This window comes from Taeniopygia guttata, chromosome 4A (assembly GCF_048771995.1).
Source record: "Taeniopygia guttata chromosome 4A, bTaeGut7.mat, whole genome shotgun sequence".
Taxonomy (NCBI): domain Eukaryota; kingdom Metazoa; phylum Chordata; class Aves; order Passeriformes; family Estrildidae; genus Taeniopygia; species Taeniopygia guttata.
The window spans coordinates 13,200,057-13,217,436 of record NC_133029.1 but is presented as its reverse complement, the minus strand read 5'-3'; the positions used below and the strand labels follow the sequence as shown (position 1 = coordinate 13,217,436).

Here is a 17,380-nt window from a genome sequence, read left to right as displayed (position 1 = left end):
CTATTTATCTTGGTATGATTTAGAAAAGTCCATTTCGTGAAGTATACATTTCTCTTTTTTTCACCTGGGGAAGTTTTTCACCTACATGTAGAAAGGTGCTACTTTATTCTGAAAAAAAAAAGAAATCTATTTTTTATTTGAAGATTTCTTTGGCAGAAGAGAAACTCAGTTGTAGAGTTGCTCTTAGAATCCTGTGGGAAATAAAATAACAGAATATGCTGAAGGGTGGTTGGGAGGAAGGAAAGGAAATGTCTTCAGATATGTCACTATATTATTCTGATCTATAGAGGCCTTTCAGAGTGTAATGCAATGCAATTTATTTTAGGTGGCACAGCACCCCCACAAGGCACAATTTTGAACTGAGAGATGTCAAAATTGGGAGTGGAAGCATAAAGAGCCTAGCAGGGAACTGCTGCTTGCTTCTAGCACATGCTTATACAGAAATCCATTGGCTGTGAATAATACTGGCTTTGCAAGCAAGGTAGAGAGAAGTGTGCAATAAAAGGTGAAATGGTGCAGTGATTTCTGGTGCCCTTTTTACACATCTCTGTGCATAGTCATGTTAGGAGGAGACTGCAATTCATGTGAATAACTGTTGTAACAAATATAAGGATTAATGCTACTAAACAGAGGCTTTTTGAATTCTAGAGGTATCTGAATAGCAAAGCCTACTCGTATTAGGAAAGGAATTAGAGAGAGGTTCTTTTCAATAATCACTTAGTCCTTCGGTGAATAATCAGAAGGAGCAATACAAACTATTTAAAATTAATAGCCTTGGAGGAAACTAAAACCCAGCAGGAAATTCAGGATGATATGCAATTTGTATACATAAAACCATGCACATAAAGGCAGGATAAGCATCTTTAGCTTGGATCACCCTGAAGTCCACAATGCCACTCCTGCCTTGGGAAAAGGAACTGCACATTTGTTACGCATGGCCTGGCAGTCAGTCTCTGGCACCTTTTAAACTTTATACTTCTCAACACATTGCAACTTTCTGCCTTCTAGGACAAGCTGAACAATTCATGCAGTAGAAGATATTTTGGATTTGCAGATAAGCAAGCCATTTAGTGCCTGAAACATCTCTGCATTATAGGTCAATAGGAACTCTTTAGTCAGCTCTTTCCATTTTCTGTGTACAGAGGAAATTTCAAAACATGTCACTCAGCCTAAGAAACAAGCTGACACTCAGACTAGTTATTTTTAAATTTGGGTCTTCACAAACAGAATATCTAACAGACTTCTTAATTTGCTATGCCACTTTAAATCTACAGCACCATTTAGCAACAAGACCAGTTTTGCTGTCAGTCTTGCTACCTGCTATGTTGTACCCCTACCTGCATCCTGCAGTATTTGATATCAGCCTACGTGTTTAAACCAGATGCAGCTACAGTTATACTTAAAGCAAACTCAGGGGGTTTTGATCTAGTGGATTAGAATGCTTACACTGCATCTGCTTTCATACCTACCACACATGAGCTGAGGAGTTCTGAGTTTTTATATGGCTCTGATTTGATTCCGCACAAACAAAAATTCCTGCATTTTAATACAGGGGAGATGTCGGACTTAGAGCTACATGGCAAAATAGTAACAGCAGGTGAGTTCTAGCCCTCACTTTCCAGTATGTACTTTACCCATGAGAAATTTTCTATTATCATCAAATAGGTCTTGCACTGCTTAAATTAATATGCCTGCACTGTAAGCATTGTGACACTGCCAACCACTACCTGAAATTGGAGACTAAGGTGTTGAGAGCACCTTAAAATTTTGACTGCACATGTCCTCATTATTCATTACAAACTTCACTTCAAAATAGGGACACAAACCTACCAGTGTCTCTGTCTACCTATGTTCTTCTGTTCAGAAAACACAGAATACTGCCTTAGTGAACCTATGTGGAAAGCATTAAGGTGCTTTGCAGTTTTCATTCTTTTCTGATTAAATATCCTGCAGAAGCAACTCAACCATTTCCACAAGTACCATACTCAGCCCCAAAGTCTCTGAATGCCTTGCTGTCTGAAAGACTTTAAGCTCTACAACTGTGAAGAGCCATAAAAGCGTTTTCTATTATCTGCCATTTTAGCAGCTTGTTTTTTCTCCCCATTTTCTATTTCATGTCACTTAACAGACTTACTCAGAACTCTTTTCCAAGTTATGGCAAAAATTTAATAGGTGCAGAAATCATGTAGCTTACATTGCATAAACCATATACCCTTTCTCTAAAATCATTTTGCCTACTCCTGTTGTCAATGGTTTGGAGCAAGGACAGACACACTAACTTTACTCTGCCAGCCAAGGGAGCTCCCACTCCAGGCTCTCTCTGATGCAATGAGGCAGCACGTGCAGGAAGAGGAAACTGCAGGGAACGTCTGAGAAGCTGGTTGGCAGAAAGCATAAAACAAAAAATAAAGGCAATATATTTTGCAAATGAATTTGAAAGAAATCTGAAATAGAAAATTGAAAATCTAATAGAGAAGGAAATATGGAATGACAGACCAAAGAAAGCAGCAGAAATCAAGAACCTGATGAAGAAATCTGGGAAGTCAGTGTGTTAAACCTAAATTATTTTCTGAATACTTAATATTCTTACAGTATTCTAGATGCAGTCCAGTACTGATAATTTCTATTTCTTTGACTCTTCCAATTATTTTATTTCTTTGGCTTTTACATTCTTTCTACCAAGCAGGCTTGTTGTTATATCCTGAGCTCATCTTTCTGTTTTATAAGCCACAACCTCAACCATGCACTCAGAAAACAAGATGGTTTCTGATGCAATGAATTATTTTGATATTAGCAGCACAGCAAAGGACCACCACCCACACCCACCCAGTCTCCTGTGTGCTCCATGGGAGTGACAGCAGCCTGAAGCCTTCAGGTGGGATCAAACAGATCAACCAAAACAGCCTTTAAAACAAAAGAATTTCAGCTGCAGATACAGTCTGCAAAGTGAAATCTCAAAATTTATGGCTCTCAAAACCAACTGCAATGAAAACTTAGGATAAAAAGGAAGAGATCTTGATTATTTCTTCCAATGGTAAAATCTAAATATAAGTAGTCTAAAACACCAATTTTTTTTTAGTGCATGTCAAACTCCAACAATACAGGCTGCCTGAAACAATGTTATTAATATAACCATTCTTATTAGCACATTTTTATCACAGGAAACATGATGTTATTGTTTCTAATCTCTAACATATTGAATAATATTTTCAACAAGATAATTCAAACACATTTCCTCGTGTAGCTATTTTATTACATTTCCTACAGATAATGCTTACAAAATTATCTCAATTATTGTTATAACTGTAGCCTCTGGCTTAGGAGACAAACTCTAATAAAAAGAAAATTTCTGTTTTACATTTTTAGTCCTAGCAGGGATAAAACCTTCTTGTATTTAGCCTGTATTATCAAAGCCCACAGTGGAAAGTGACCAAAAATCCATAAATAAATTCAACTTCTAAAAAAAATCCCCAAACCTCCCCTAGCCTATCAAACAGGACAAAATACCTTCAGCTATGCTCCTAAAGAAGTTATAATTATTCTGTTTTATGTGACTGAAAGATTAAAAGACTCATGCTGTATTTTAGGGAAAAAAGAAAGCAATAAATTGAATAATCACTTGTTAATGACAGGCTTTCAGGAAACCCGATGTTTTTACACTGAGGAATATCTGAAACTATGGTGTGATAAGGGAAAATGGGAACTAATGTAAGCTGCTCTGTTTTATAGTACTGACCAAAAAGAAAATTTAATCCTATTTTCTAGCTGAAAAAGCTTTTTTTTTTTTCTTTTTCTCTTTGCACAAGAATAGCTGGTCAAGCAAGCAGTTCTAGGCAATAGCAAACAACTGTAATGCAAATGCTTTCCTGGGAAAATTTTATTTTTAGTCTTCCTTGTAGTAGCTGGACAGTTAAAAATGAGTACCTGTTATTCTTTTATTAATATTGTCATCTGATATGCACTCATTTACCAAGAGACGAGGAATACAGGTTAGGAACCAAGGCTTCATGTTTTGACAGACACACTGTTGTAAATGTAATCAGTTTGGATATGTTCTTAATGGTGGTTAATTTGTCACAGATAAAGTAAGGTTTTCAGGGAGCTCAGATTTTTATTAACATATGTATTTCCCTATAAATAGCTAGTGAAGAACATCCTGATTTTCTTCCATCTACATAGATTCGTATCCTGAAAACAAAAAATCCCCCCCAAACCCTAACAGCCTAAGTTCTGTTATTTTATGTGGAAAATTTGAGTATTTTTCTACCTTTTTTTTCCTCAGTGTCTTTCTAATTTTGATCAAAATCACTGGGACTCATCTTCCTGTCTGCAGAAACCAAAGAAGATGTGAGTTGTTGAGAGGGTTGAATGGTTTGCACAGCGTGTGCTTCAGGCTCTGAGAGAGCTGGAAATGTCTCTCACTGCTAGAACGACCACTGATGTTAGTCTGATCACTGTTTATTTAATTTAGACTGAAAACAGACTTAAAAGAGACATCTCACTTGTAGTTCCTTTTCTGTCTTCCTATGTAATTTTTATCTAAATATAGACCCTCACTTTTTTCCTCGGATAATTCTTGATCAGTTCTGATGCACAATTTTGTCAACCACAGGGGCACAAATAGCCTCTCAATCACCTTTTTTCATTCAACAGAATCTCTGAATGACTTCTTTTTCATGTTGGGAAGCTGTTCAAAGTTAAAATCAAAGCAAGTGAACCCATCAGCAATAGCTATAGCAAAACTCATCAGCAATAGCTAATTACTACATACTCAAGCAGTGCTGATGTTTGATAGACCAGTTTCACATACAGAACATTGTTGGGTCTACTCTGTTCCTACTCAGGTAACAAACAAAACTGTTCTTGACTTTACTAGGAATCAGTCTTAGTTGATATTTGTCTTACTGGAGTGCTCAATTAAGACAGAGCTCAGAGACAAGTCAGAAAGATGCTGTGCCATGGGCTGCCCATGCCGTGCCCTCCAGCACGACCACACTTGGTGGCTTTTCCTGCTGTCCTCCCCAGCACTCTTGCAGGACATAGGGAAGGGAGAATGGGCAAACAAACTCTCTGCTATTGCCCTTTTCAGTGACTATCTTGACTTTTTCACTCCATGCACCTTCACCATCAGCACGTCTCCCCAGACAACTGCCAGACAGGTGGCAAATGGAATACATCTTGCCTTTCAATCTGGGACACCAGCTGTATCCCAAGTTTTCTGAGGGGTTTTTTATGTTTAAATTAATTCAGTTTCAAGAAACACATAATTCAGAGATATTCAATATACACATAATTCATTTTCACTTTCATCTCATGTTATTTGGTTAGTAATTGAAAAAAAAATTATCTGAGTAAACCAACATGCAGTTTTTCATATGAATGTGAGTGTTCTCTGTCAAAAAGGACTGTTTACAATACCAATATGCTTCTGCAAAGATTAAAACGTGCAGGTTTAATATAATGATAAATGCATTTGTGGGGTTACAAGAGAAGTGGGTGGAAACTCATGAGTGGGAGCTGAAACAGAATAATTAAGCATCAAAAGGCTACATAGTAAATTTTAAAATTCACTTGCATACGCAAAAAGGAAATCTACTGAGAGCTGTGGACCAACATGATATACTGCCATAGTTCTGGAAGAATGCAGAAATGCACTCTTGCAAGACATAGGGAAGGGAGAATGAGGAAACAGACTCTCTGCCATTGCCCTTTTCAGTGACTATCTTGACTTTCTTCACCATCAACAAACTGTTGGCTTATACAGCTGCTTGACCACCAGTATGGAATTATTTTCATTTACAGAATCAGGTTTTCATCCCTTTCAGTGATACCTTCTCTTTGGCCTTTCATCCTCCTCTCAATCACATCATCCAGAGTTCTTTCTGTCTTGTCTGTAAAACTCTTACTATTGTTTTGGTAATAGAGTTATATTCCCTGATGCTTTAGCCCAGAGGCTGAGATTTATTTATTCTTTGTCCAATCAATAAGAAATAGTTGAGAAATTACCTGATGAGCAGTATTGTTTCATTTCCTCTCCTCAAGTAACCAGAATCCTGCTATTCTTCTTCAGGCTGTTGTAAAGCACATAATGAGTTTCCAGAGGGCCAAAAGTTTTGACTACCTTCATTTTCTTCCCTTTTATGAGTGATATAACTAAAGGCCTTGATAGACTTACAGTTTACTATTGGAAGCTTTTTGTTTTTATGAATTTTGGTACAACAATTTGTGTTTATACCACTTGGAAGCTGTTTTACATGAAACTGCCACACTATTTCATTAAGACAAATTCCTTCAGGGAGTAGGATGCCTATCATCATAATGTCATATAAGAACAATTGGTCTCTTGTGATTCTGACTGATAATGCTTGTCTCTTTCTGGGCAATGTCAGACAGCCATATCAGAGACATTTTTCCTTTGTTCAGAGATGCTTTTCTCAGTAGTTGGTTAACTGTGTCTTCTGTTATTTTCTCCTTCCATGTTCATCAGCTACTTTTCAGCAACACCTGACATCCCTATAAATCCTGTGTGGCAGAACCTGTGTCCACACTCCAATCCTTTGGTATAGTTTCCAACTGAAACATCTGCTGCCATGTACTCAGCAGATGAGTTTTAACCAGGCACTGAAAGAGTCAATAAAGAAGAAAAATAGTGCCTCTTAAGCTTTATTTTAACCACAGATGTGGCATTTTAATATTTAATGAAAACTGGACATGGACATCACTTCTTGTTCCATCAAATAGCATGAATATCTGAACATGCCTGAAATGCAGAATTACTGCACCATTACAGAATCACAGAATAATTTATATTGGAAGGATGTCTGAAGGTCATGCAGTGCAACTCTGTTCTTAGCTGGGCAGCTCAGATGCTGCAGACTGAAGCAGGAGATGCCAGGAGGAACCTTGACCTCATTGGAACAGTAGGAAAGCTCTGGGGCACTTCTGCTCAGCACAGCCCTGCACCAACAGGACTTCAGTATTGGTGGTGAGGTGCAGCTGGTGACTCTAGAGTGAGAAAATTACCTGTGCTTCCCAGTGGTGACTTTCAAGCTTTTGTTTTTCAGACCAAGGGATGCCAAACTGCCCACGAAGACAGCCCCTGCAGCCGGTGCAGAGGAAAACACCTCTGCAAGAGGAGCCCTGTCTTTCACTCACTGAAATGTGAAGTCTTCCTTCCACAGTTAAAATTTCCTTTCACTAGCTCCCAGGCTCAATAATTTTTCTTATTCCAAGAGATTCAGAGAGCACTCATGAAATAAATATACTAGTCTTGTTTTCATTCTCTGTCTGAAATCACTTCTGAAAAATGTTACATGTGCAAAAGGAAAGCTGATGCATTGAGTGAATCACACCTCTTCAAAATGCAAATCAATAATCACAACTGACATCAAAACACTGGAGTTCTGCCAAATCTTTTGTAAAGGTGTAAATTGTTAAACTAACATCTAGTATAGGACTAGATGTTTTGACAATAATATTAACAAAAGCAGATGTATAAAGTGGAAAGACAAATGAGTTCTGACAAAACTCTACTTTGGCAACTTTCCCTTTAATATCGTGATGGTTTTGCTGAAAATCTCATTTAATTTGGTTAACTGATGCATTATTGAAGTGGAGCCTTTCAAAGTGTAAAGAGTACAGCACCAAAGTTTTTCCTGTTGAATGAGAAAATTTAGTTGACTTTTCATTGTAACCCAAGAGAGCAAAACCTCGCTCTCCAGTTTCAGTACATAGGATTTTCTTCGAAAGGCTGTGAAAATTAAAAAGAACTCGAAGCTGAAAGGAACAGGGCCATTAAAATAAAATAGGTTTAGTCCAGTTAAAGGATTCATAAGGGAACTTCTGGATTTGACACGTGCTGCACAAGTGCTTGACAGTCTTCTGAGTGCCTGTAATGGAAGAACACTCTAGGTCACAATATTTAAGACAGCTCTCAAAATCAAAATACATTCAGCATAATTAAAAAAAACCTTTATGAGTTTAAATTTACTATTAACAAAAACAAAATTAAAAGGTATAACAGGCTCTTAGTGTTTAATTGTTTTAAGCATTTCTCCTGGAGACACTGAGAGTCCGGAGGCAGAATTTAGGGAGTCAGCGCGGTGTGCTGTCCGCACAGCGCAGTGAATGCAGGGACAGCACCACGAACCGGGGCGCGCCCGCAGCCCGAACCAGCGCCGGTACCCGGCACCGGCAGCGACTCCAGCACCGGCAGCGACACCGGCACCGGCACCGGTACCGGCAGCGGCGCCGCTGCGCTCCGCAGGGCCGCACGGGCTGTCCTGGGGCGCCCTCCTGTGGCCGCAGCCCGGCACTGCCCCGCGCGGCCGCTCCGGCGGGACGGGACCGGCGGGGCTCGTGTGATGCGGCTGTTGAAAGGCACGGGGACAATAACAGGTGAAAGCATAGCTGTGTCCAGCATATAAATCTATAAATGCTGTGTCAAAGACTGTGTTTGGGATTAGTACATATATATAGCATTGTTTTCTATAACAATTTAGTGGGAAAATACAAATAATTTAAGTTATATAGGCTTCTAATAGGAAATTAAATATCACAGTCTGTCAGAAGAATGACATTTTATATAGTAGTTCCATAGCAGCTCCCACCAGGGTCAATACAAATAACATTAAGGCTATATAAATGTATTGGCATATATAGCCTTTGAAATACAGACTTAATGCTCCTCGACATCACTGGGAATTCTGCTATGGATTGCAAAGAAGCATGTGATGTTTTCAGAATAATTTCTGCTAAAAGTTCAGTATATTCAAGAGAGGCAGTCATCAACATTTATAAATCTCTGTATCAGCTTCAGACTGAAGCCTCCTGGTCCTGCACACTGCAAAACAAAGGCCTGATGGTCACCCAGTGGATTTACAATGCGTGCTAGAAAAACAAGGCCATGTTCTGTGTTATAGACTCAGATGAGTATTCTAGAAATATCAATCTACTGTACTGAAAATTTTCTAGTTTAGATTGACTAAAAATGTAGACTAAGCTCACGAGTTCCATCTGTGGTATTGTTGCTGATTGCACAGTCTCAACTTAGGGAAATTAGTTGAATGTATTACCAAAATCAGACCAGGAAAATGAAAAGTAAAAAAAAAATCCTAAAAACACCTTCCCCCTTTTTCCTTCATGGCTTTAACTTTATTCCCAATTCTTTACTTCCTGCCCCCGAAGATGCCAAGGAACAGGGAATGGTGTTACAGTCGGTTCATCACTTAAAAGTTTCTGCTGCTGGTCCACCATCAGGAGAACTTCTTCCCCTGCTCCAGAATGGGTTCCCTCCTCTGGGAGACAGCATTCCAAGAATTCTCCAGTGTGAGTCCCTCACAAGGGGTGCACAAGGTCCTCCAGGCACAGCTGCTCCAGCATGTGACCCTGTGGGGTCACAATTCCTGCTGACAAACATGCTCCAGCCTGAGTTCCTCTCTCCATGGGGCCAGATCCCTGCCATGAGCCTGCTCCAGCACAGTGCCCAGGGGGTCACAGGCTCCTCTGGGCATCCCCTGCTCTGGCCTGGGCTCCCCCCGGGCTGCAGCTGCATCCCTGCTGCCCAGGACCCCATGTGCTGCAGGGGCACAGCCGCCCCTCCATGGGCAGCACCAGGGGCTGCAGGGGAACCTCTGCTCCACACCTGGAGCACCTCCTGCCCCTCCTTCTGCACCCACCTGCTGTCTGCAGGGCTGCTCCTCTCACAAATTCTCACTTCTCTCTTCTCTGGCCACAATTACTCCCATTGAGTATTTTTTTGTTTCCCTTCTTAAATATGTTATCAGAGAAGCGCTATTATCATTCCTGATGGGTTGGCCTTGGCACCAGTGGCAGGCCCATCCTGGAGGGCTCTCACTGGCTTTGTCAGACACGGGGGAAGCTTCTGGCAGCTTCTGACCTGCCACGCCTGTGCTCCCCTTCCCACTCAGGACCAAAACCTGGCCACGCACACCCAGCACACCGAGCAGTGCTGCCCTTAGACACACAGACAGGGCTGGCTGGAAACTCAGTGAGAGCCTTGTGGAATCCACAGCACAGCTGCTCCACCTGCATCGCTGCCCAAGGCTCTGCTTAGAGCCACTGCAGCAGAGGGCTGCGCTTGCCTCCCTCTCCACGAAGTCAAGAAAATCAGGGTCATTTTGATGCCAGTAACTTTTGGATACAATTCCTGATTTTATGAAGGAAAGACACCCTAGGTAGACCAATTCTTAATGCACCAAAATCTTTCCTTTTCTAATCACAGCATCAATGCCCATACTCATGATGATCATAGAATATTAAGTTCACAGTTCTCAGAGATAAAAGCCCTTATTCAAAGGCTGTATGTTCATACTAGAAGTCCCTGACCTAACTGAGGACTGCTGTGTGAGCCAGCACGCACACTGCACACAGGGCAGTGGTTAACCACCATGGGGCTGGTTATGGATGCATCCAACCATGGGAAAACAGCAGAACATTCCTCTTGTTTTGCATTCTAACCAGCTGTTCTGGTTTGAAAACAAAACCAGTGAGAGTCTCCGAGTCAGAGATACAATTTATTAGGAAAAGTGAAAAAGAAAACAAAATACATGCAATAATACAAAATAAAAACCACTGACAGAGTCAGAATACAACATGACATCTTTTTTGGTCAGGGTGCTGGTAGCTGTCCAAATTGGAATGGCTGCAGTCCTCACGAAATTCCAGTCTGGTGTCCCAAAAATCCAGATTATATCCAGTTAGGAATTCCTGGCTCCTCCCTCTGCGTGGAGCACCTCGCAATGGGAAGTTACAGTTCTTATCAGTCATGCAGGGACATTCAATAGCCCATATCAGCACATGTCTCCCCAGACAACTGCCAGACAGGTGGCAAATGGAATACATCTTGCCTTTCAATCTGGGACACCAGCTGTATCCCAAGTTTTCTGAGGGTTTTTTCTATTTAAATTAATTCATTTTCAAGAAACACATAATTCAGAGATATTCAAGATACACATAATTCATTTTCACTTTCATCTCATGTCATTTCGTTAGTGATTAAAAAAAAAATTAGCTGAGTAAACCAACATGCAGTTTTTCATATGAATGTGAGTGTTCTCTGTCAAAAAGGACTGTTTACAGTACCAGTATGCTTCTGCAGAACAAAAAACGTGCAGGTTTAATACAATGATAAATGCATTTGTGGGGTTACAAGAGAAGTGGGTGGAAACTCATGAGTGGGAGCCAAAACTGAATAATTAAGCATCAAAAGGCTACATAGTAAATTTTCAAATTCACTTGCATGCAAAAAAAAGGAAATCTGCTACTTAGAGTTGTGGACCAACATGATATACTGCCATAGTTCTGGGAGAATGCAGAAATTACTACTAATTTTAAATGAGACCTGTTATTCCAACAAATAACATAAGACAAAGCAAATAAGAAAGAGATTACCCATCAACACAATTATTTCACATATTTTTAGAAAATTAAATCTGTGTAAGCTAAAAATTTTAATAACCTCCTGAAGTTCATATTCCATTGTTTTCCTCTTTGACTCTTCTCCATGAAACTGGGAGGCTTCTGTACTGTAGGCACAAAGCAGTTTTAAATCCCTCAGCCTTCTTTCCATATTCAGGTCAGGAAGACATAGTATACCGCAGAAACTGAAAACCACCTCATGGAAACACGTATCTAGACTAAAGTAGAATCTGTGGCAAAAGTGAACCTTGGATGGCTCTCTACTCCCCAGCTACTATACAGAAAATTACATATTCAGAGGCAGAGATGAACTAATGACTTATAGAAGAAACAGAAAAACAGTCAAGTTTCATTGAAGGTCAGCTTAAATAACTTAGACAGAAAATCAATAGACTAGTTGGTTCTTCTCACTAATTTATTTTTACAAGGTTAAAGATTACCCACCATCCTAATACATGTAATGAAATAATTTTTTTTTGTTTTAATCATTTTGCAATATTCAGGTTTGTCTTTTTGCAATTGTTGTGCTTTTCTTGCCTCTCCACATGAACACTACCTCACAGAGAATTTTATTAGCATTCCCAGAGAAAGTTCACATTAACTATTCAAAGAACTGAATGAACAGGCATTGCATAATCTGATTTCTTGTCCATACACAGTAACATTTCAAATCCTCCCTAGTTTAGTTCAGCTTGTCTTCACAAGATCTGGGAACACCCACTGCTCTACACTCTGATTGGGATATCTGTCACTTCTGTGTATCACTTCAGCCAAGGACAAGCTAATAAAACTACAATATTTTGATCATATTTAACCTTCAGCTATTATTGATTATTCATAAAGCAATGCCTAAGAAGTTTTTAATCTTTGTATCTCTATTAACTGTAACTGCTTCTTCCAAGCGCTGATCTGGTTATTATAACATGACAATTTCAGTGAGATTATATAAAAAGCCTTTATTGAGAATATAATGCAAATTAACTAGAAAAGAACATCTGACCATCTTTATAAGAGTGTAATACTCTTGTGTCCCCAGAAATGTTTGGCTGCAGCTTAAAACTGACAACAGTCTGAATTGTTTAGTCTCTTTGAAACAACTCAGAATCCTATGTAACCCACATGAATGTGAAGTCCCTTTGTCTCAGTATCACAGTGTCAGAAATAAGATATATTGTGACTACCAGTCCTAAATGGAAATATGGAGGTCTAAGTATCACCTGTTTGGCACGCCACAGGTCATAATGGAGGGGACAAGGAGCCAGCCAGGAGAGGCTCCCATGAGAAGTAATGCTCAAGGAAAACCAGCAGATAGAAAATTGAAAAACTGAGTTAAAATCTCTATGAATCTTGTCAAGATTGAAGCCCAAAATAGGTATGTAAGTAAGGAAGACTCTCTAAAATTCCATTAAGAGATTCTGATACTTAATTGGATTATCATCTTTTTAAAGGAATGTTTCATGAGTAACTCTTATCTGTAGTCCCTGATCATCCCTTTAGGTAAATCTCACCAGGTGAGGAAAATGCTCAGTAGTTCCTGTCACTGTTAGCCTGGTGTCTGCAGGAAGTCTTTCACTGAGCAGTGTTGGGGAAGCCTCTGAGAGTTGCTGCTGTTCTGAAATTACACCAATGGCTACATTTTAAATTCTTAACTCCTTCAATGTATGGAACCAAGGCTGGCATTTCCTGGTGAAGGTCCATGAACAACTGAACATCTAAGATACAAATCCTCAGAAAAAAGTATTAGTTAAATTGGTACCAATGATCAAGGATCATATCCTCTGATATGATTGAGGAGTGTCATTCACCTGCACTTTCTGTCCTTCAACTTTCCTGAGGAGATGGGAAGGGACCTTTTTCTCACATTCTCTATAGAAGGCATTTGAGTGAGTCAATTAGTGAATAATAGTCAAAGTTGGTTTATTTTGCCTTTTAATTATTTGAAAAGAGGTATTTCAAATCAAGAGGGCCACAAATCCGGTCAGCAGATCAGCCTGCAAGCACCAAGCTGTGCAGGTCTGAGTAAGAAATAGAAGTACTGGGTTTCTATTCTATCTTCAGGACCAGACCTAGGACTTGGAACAGGTCAATAGAGATCAGGAAATATGAAAGGATTCAAGGAGGTGGAGGGGTGGGGAATTTTGGTTGAATTATAAAAGTCACTGGACACATCACGGTTGGAACTAGACGATCTTTCAGGTCCCTTCTAACCCTAAACCTTCTGTGATTCTATGATTATTTATCAGTGAAGTCTAATATATCAATTAAATAACATTTTACCTTTAATAGTAAAAGACTGTGAAGAAATTACTGAGATGTATTTTTTAGTGTCACCACATTTGAAATAAAGACACATTGGGAAAGATCTAGTTTACTAGTGGTCTATCTAAGAACTAGTTACTTAATTTGTGGACACACTGCAGAAGGCATGGACAGTTCAGTCAGAAGATAGTTCAAAGTAAAAATCACAGTAAATAGGAAAAAGAAAGTAATTTGGAAAGCAAGAGGAAAGGTTAGGAGTAAAGGAGCAGATAAACCAGGGAGTATGCTCTGGAGATATGGACATGCTCTCATTAAGTAGACAAGGATTAGAACATCACCAGTCAAGTCAAAATAAAGAATGTTAAATTTAAGCAATGGCAAAGAAAATTTAAGTTAAGCACTAAGGAAGATTATAGAGTACAGCAGCTTTTATCTTGAGGAGAGTAGTGAAATCATCACTGGAAGACAGAACTAAATTAGACACCTTTATATTCTGTCTGCTCAGAGATTATCTGCCTTCATGACAGCGACCTATTTGATTAAAAAGAGAATAATTATGACAAACCTATTGGTTTACAAAGAGAATAATTATAGTAAACAATGAATGGGAAAAAAAGCAAAACAACAAAACTTCATCTAACTTTCAGAGGTGGGCATCATCACTCCTGAAGACTATTGAAGTGTTGAGATGAAGCACTTATATGGTTACCAGTTAAAAAAAATAAATGAAGAAGTCACAACAATGATCCATTGTATCTAAATTCCTTCATGGAGACTGTAAGATTGAATCTGTCTGGTGGGGTTTTATCCATACAAAAAAAAACTTGTCATTGCTCCTCTGCTCCTCATCTTTAAATTTGTCTTTCTTCAGTTCCTCTTAGACTCTCTGCCACCCCAAGCACGTCAATCCTGTGACTGCTTGTCTGATGAGTGCAATGGGTGTAGAACTTCACCACGACTCATGTAAGGAGAGCATCACACACATGTTCAGAGAAATCATAACCATGGGAATACATGGGAATACATGGTAATACATTGTGATTTCTGAACATAAAGGGGTAACAGCTGGGATTTTTTCCTTCTCTGATTCCTTGCAGTAATGTTAGAAAACATGAAGATGTTTTCTGTGTGCAGGTATAACGTAAGGCTGAACAAGAAACTTTGTGTCAGTGCACTCCAAGTTGTATGTGTTCCATCATACCAGAGCTCTTTATTCACCAGCAGGTTCTACAGTGAACTCTATGTGCAACATCACGTTGAAATGTGCATGAGGGTTTAAGTGCAGCTGAAGGATGCAATCAACAATAATGGAGTTATTTTCAACAGTCCTAAATAACAGTATGTGTTACATGGAGAACTTGTGTGTTGAACAAAGGAACTGCTACAGACAGGGCAAAGCAGAGGAAACATCCCTTCAGCTCAGCTCATCTGGTGCCACCCCTCGGAGGTGTTCAGGTCTTCAGCAGCACCACGCCCGCAGGAGCAGGACCATTCCTAAAGCAGAGTCACAATTCACAGAATATCCTCAGCTGGAAGGGACTCGCAAGGATCATCAAAATCCTGGCCCTGCACAGGACGGCCGATGCCTAAACACTGTACAAACACTTCTTGAACTCTGGTAACCTCAGGGCTGTGACCACTGCCCTGGAGAGCCTGTTCGGCGCTCAACCTTCCTCTGGGCGCAGAACCCGTTCTGATATCCAGCCCGAACTCCCTGGTGCAGCCTCAGGGCATTCCCTCGGATCCTGTCACGGGTCACCACGGAAAGCAGTGTCTGTGTCTCGCCAGGAAGATGCAGACTGCGATGGGGTCTCTCCGCAGTCTCCTCATGGCTGAACAGACTAAGTGCCCTCAAGCTGCTCCCCACACGGCTTCCCTTCAATGGCCTTCCCCATCCTCGCGGCCTCCTCTGGACAGGAGCTTCAGCTCTTTCTTATCCTGTGGTGCCCAAACCTGCACAAAGGACTCAGGGTGTGTGTTCAATTCACACCCGTTGTTAACTCCTGGCTACGGCCAGGCAGGCAGAGACCCTGCACGGCTGAGCCTCCTCCCCCCACAGGGCAGCCCCTCAGGGACCGGCCCCGAACCCCACGGGCGCGGCCGCCATGTCCCACTCCATCCCAGCAGCCCCCGCGCTGCCCGGACCGTCATTCCCTTCGCCTTGCCCCGGGCCCTGCGCGGCCATCGCTCCCGGAGCCGATACTCGGCACCGTTTGGGGGCTCAGGAGCGGCCCGGCTGAGGGCGGCCCCGGGCCGAGGCGGGCACACGGGCACACGGGCACACGGGGCCGCGGGCACACCCGGACAAGCACACCGCCCCCCGCGCCGTGCGGGCCCGGCTCAGGCTGCCGCGCGCCCCGGCCAGCGCCGGTGAGGCCGCGCGATCTGATTGGCCGGCGGTGCCGGTCACTCAGGCGCGCGGCGCGGCACCGCGCGACCCGATTGGCCGCCGGAGCGGTCGCTCCGGCGCGCGGCGGGCGGGGAGGCGGGGCCTCGGCCCCGCAACCGCCGGGTCCGCGCGCGCCCCGCGCCACTGCGGCTGCGCGTGCGCGCGGGGCCGTTACAGAGGCGGCGGCGGCGGCGGCGGGTGGGCGAGCGAGCGGCGCGCGCCGGCCCCGGGCCGCCCCCGCCCCGCCCCGCCCCTCCTGCCGTCACGTGACGTGGGCCCCGAGCGCTCGCGTGCCAACCGGGCGCCCTGCGCGCGCCGCCCGCCGCCGTTTCGGTTTCATTTCCGGCGGCCCCGGGCCCGCAGCGGCGGCGCCGAGCGGAGCTACCGGCGCTGCCCCCCGCTCCCGCCCAGCGTGGCCACACCCCCGGGCTCGGCGTGAGCCGAGCGCCCCCGCCCCGCACACACACACCGCTCCTCCCCCGCCTGCGCCGGCACAGAGAAAGGGAAGGGAGGCGGCGCCGGGCCCGGGTCTCCCGCACCGCGCACAACATGGAGGAGCTGGTGGTGGAGGTGCGGGGCTCCAACGGGGCCTTCTACAAGGTACCGGGTGCTCGCGGCCGGGCCGGGCCTCAGGGGAGGGAGCGGGGACGGCGGCGGGAGGAGGAGGCGGCGGCGGCTCCTCCTCCCCGCGCTGAGGGAGAGCGGAGGCCCCGGGGCAGGAGGGAGGAGGGAGCGCCGGGCAGGGCTGGAGGCCGCGGCGGGTCCCTGGCGGTGGCCGCGGGGAGCGAGCCGGGGCCGCCGGGGCCGAGCGGACTCGAGGCCCGGCGGGGAGGAGAGCGGGAAGGCCTCGGGCCTTCCCCCTTTGTGGGAAGGGGCGCCTGGGGCCGCCTTGTCCCGGCGCTGAGCGAGGATCAGCGCTGGGATGGGGCATTAATGGCTAAATCCTCAGCTTTTGTCGCTACTTAAGGAAAGTCTCTCTCGCCGTCCGGGTTTCCAGGAGAGCTGCACTGCATGAGCACGGCCTGCAAGGCGGGGAGAAGGGGGGCCCTCGTTCATGCACATTCCTGATGAAATGCTGTGGTGGATTCTTGCTGCTAATGCCATGGCAGGGGAAGCTGCCTAGTGATATCAAAGATAGCATTGCTTGGCCATATATATCTGTGCTGAGTTCCTAAATACATACAGATATCGAATGAACTTCTTCTTACTGAAATTACTTAGTGGCATTGCATGTTTGTTTCCAAGCCCTTGTGCTTAGTAAAGCCATCCCTGAGCCTTGAACATAAGAGCACT

General features: G+C 43.2%; 1 protein-coding gene across 5 annotated transcripts in view; it reads left to right on the top strand.

Moving 5' to 3' along the window:
- The first annotated feature begins 16,319 nt into the window (after positions 1-16,319).
- FMR1 (fragile X messenger ribonucleoprotein 1) overlaps positions 16,320-17,380 on the top strand; it is a 31,856-nt gene continuing 30,795 nt past the window's right edge. The window contains exon 1 of one of the 5 annotated variants that reach the window (XM_072928984.1): positions 16,320-16,687. Coding sequence is in view for 2 of the 5 variants with exons in the window: in XM_030272284.4 (XP_030128144.1) it covers positions 16,637-16,687 (51 nt within the window). In the remaining 3 variants the exon portion in view is untranslated. 5 annotated transcript variants of the gene reach the window in all.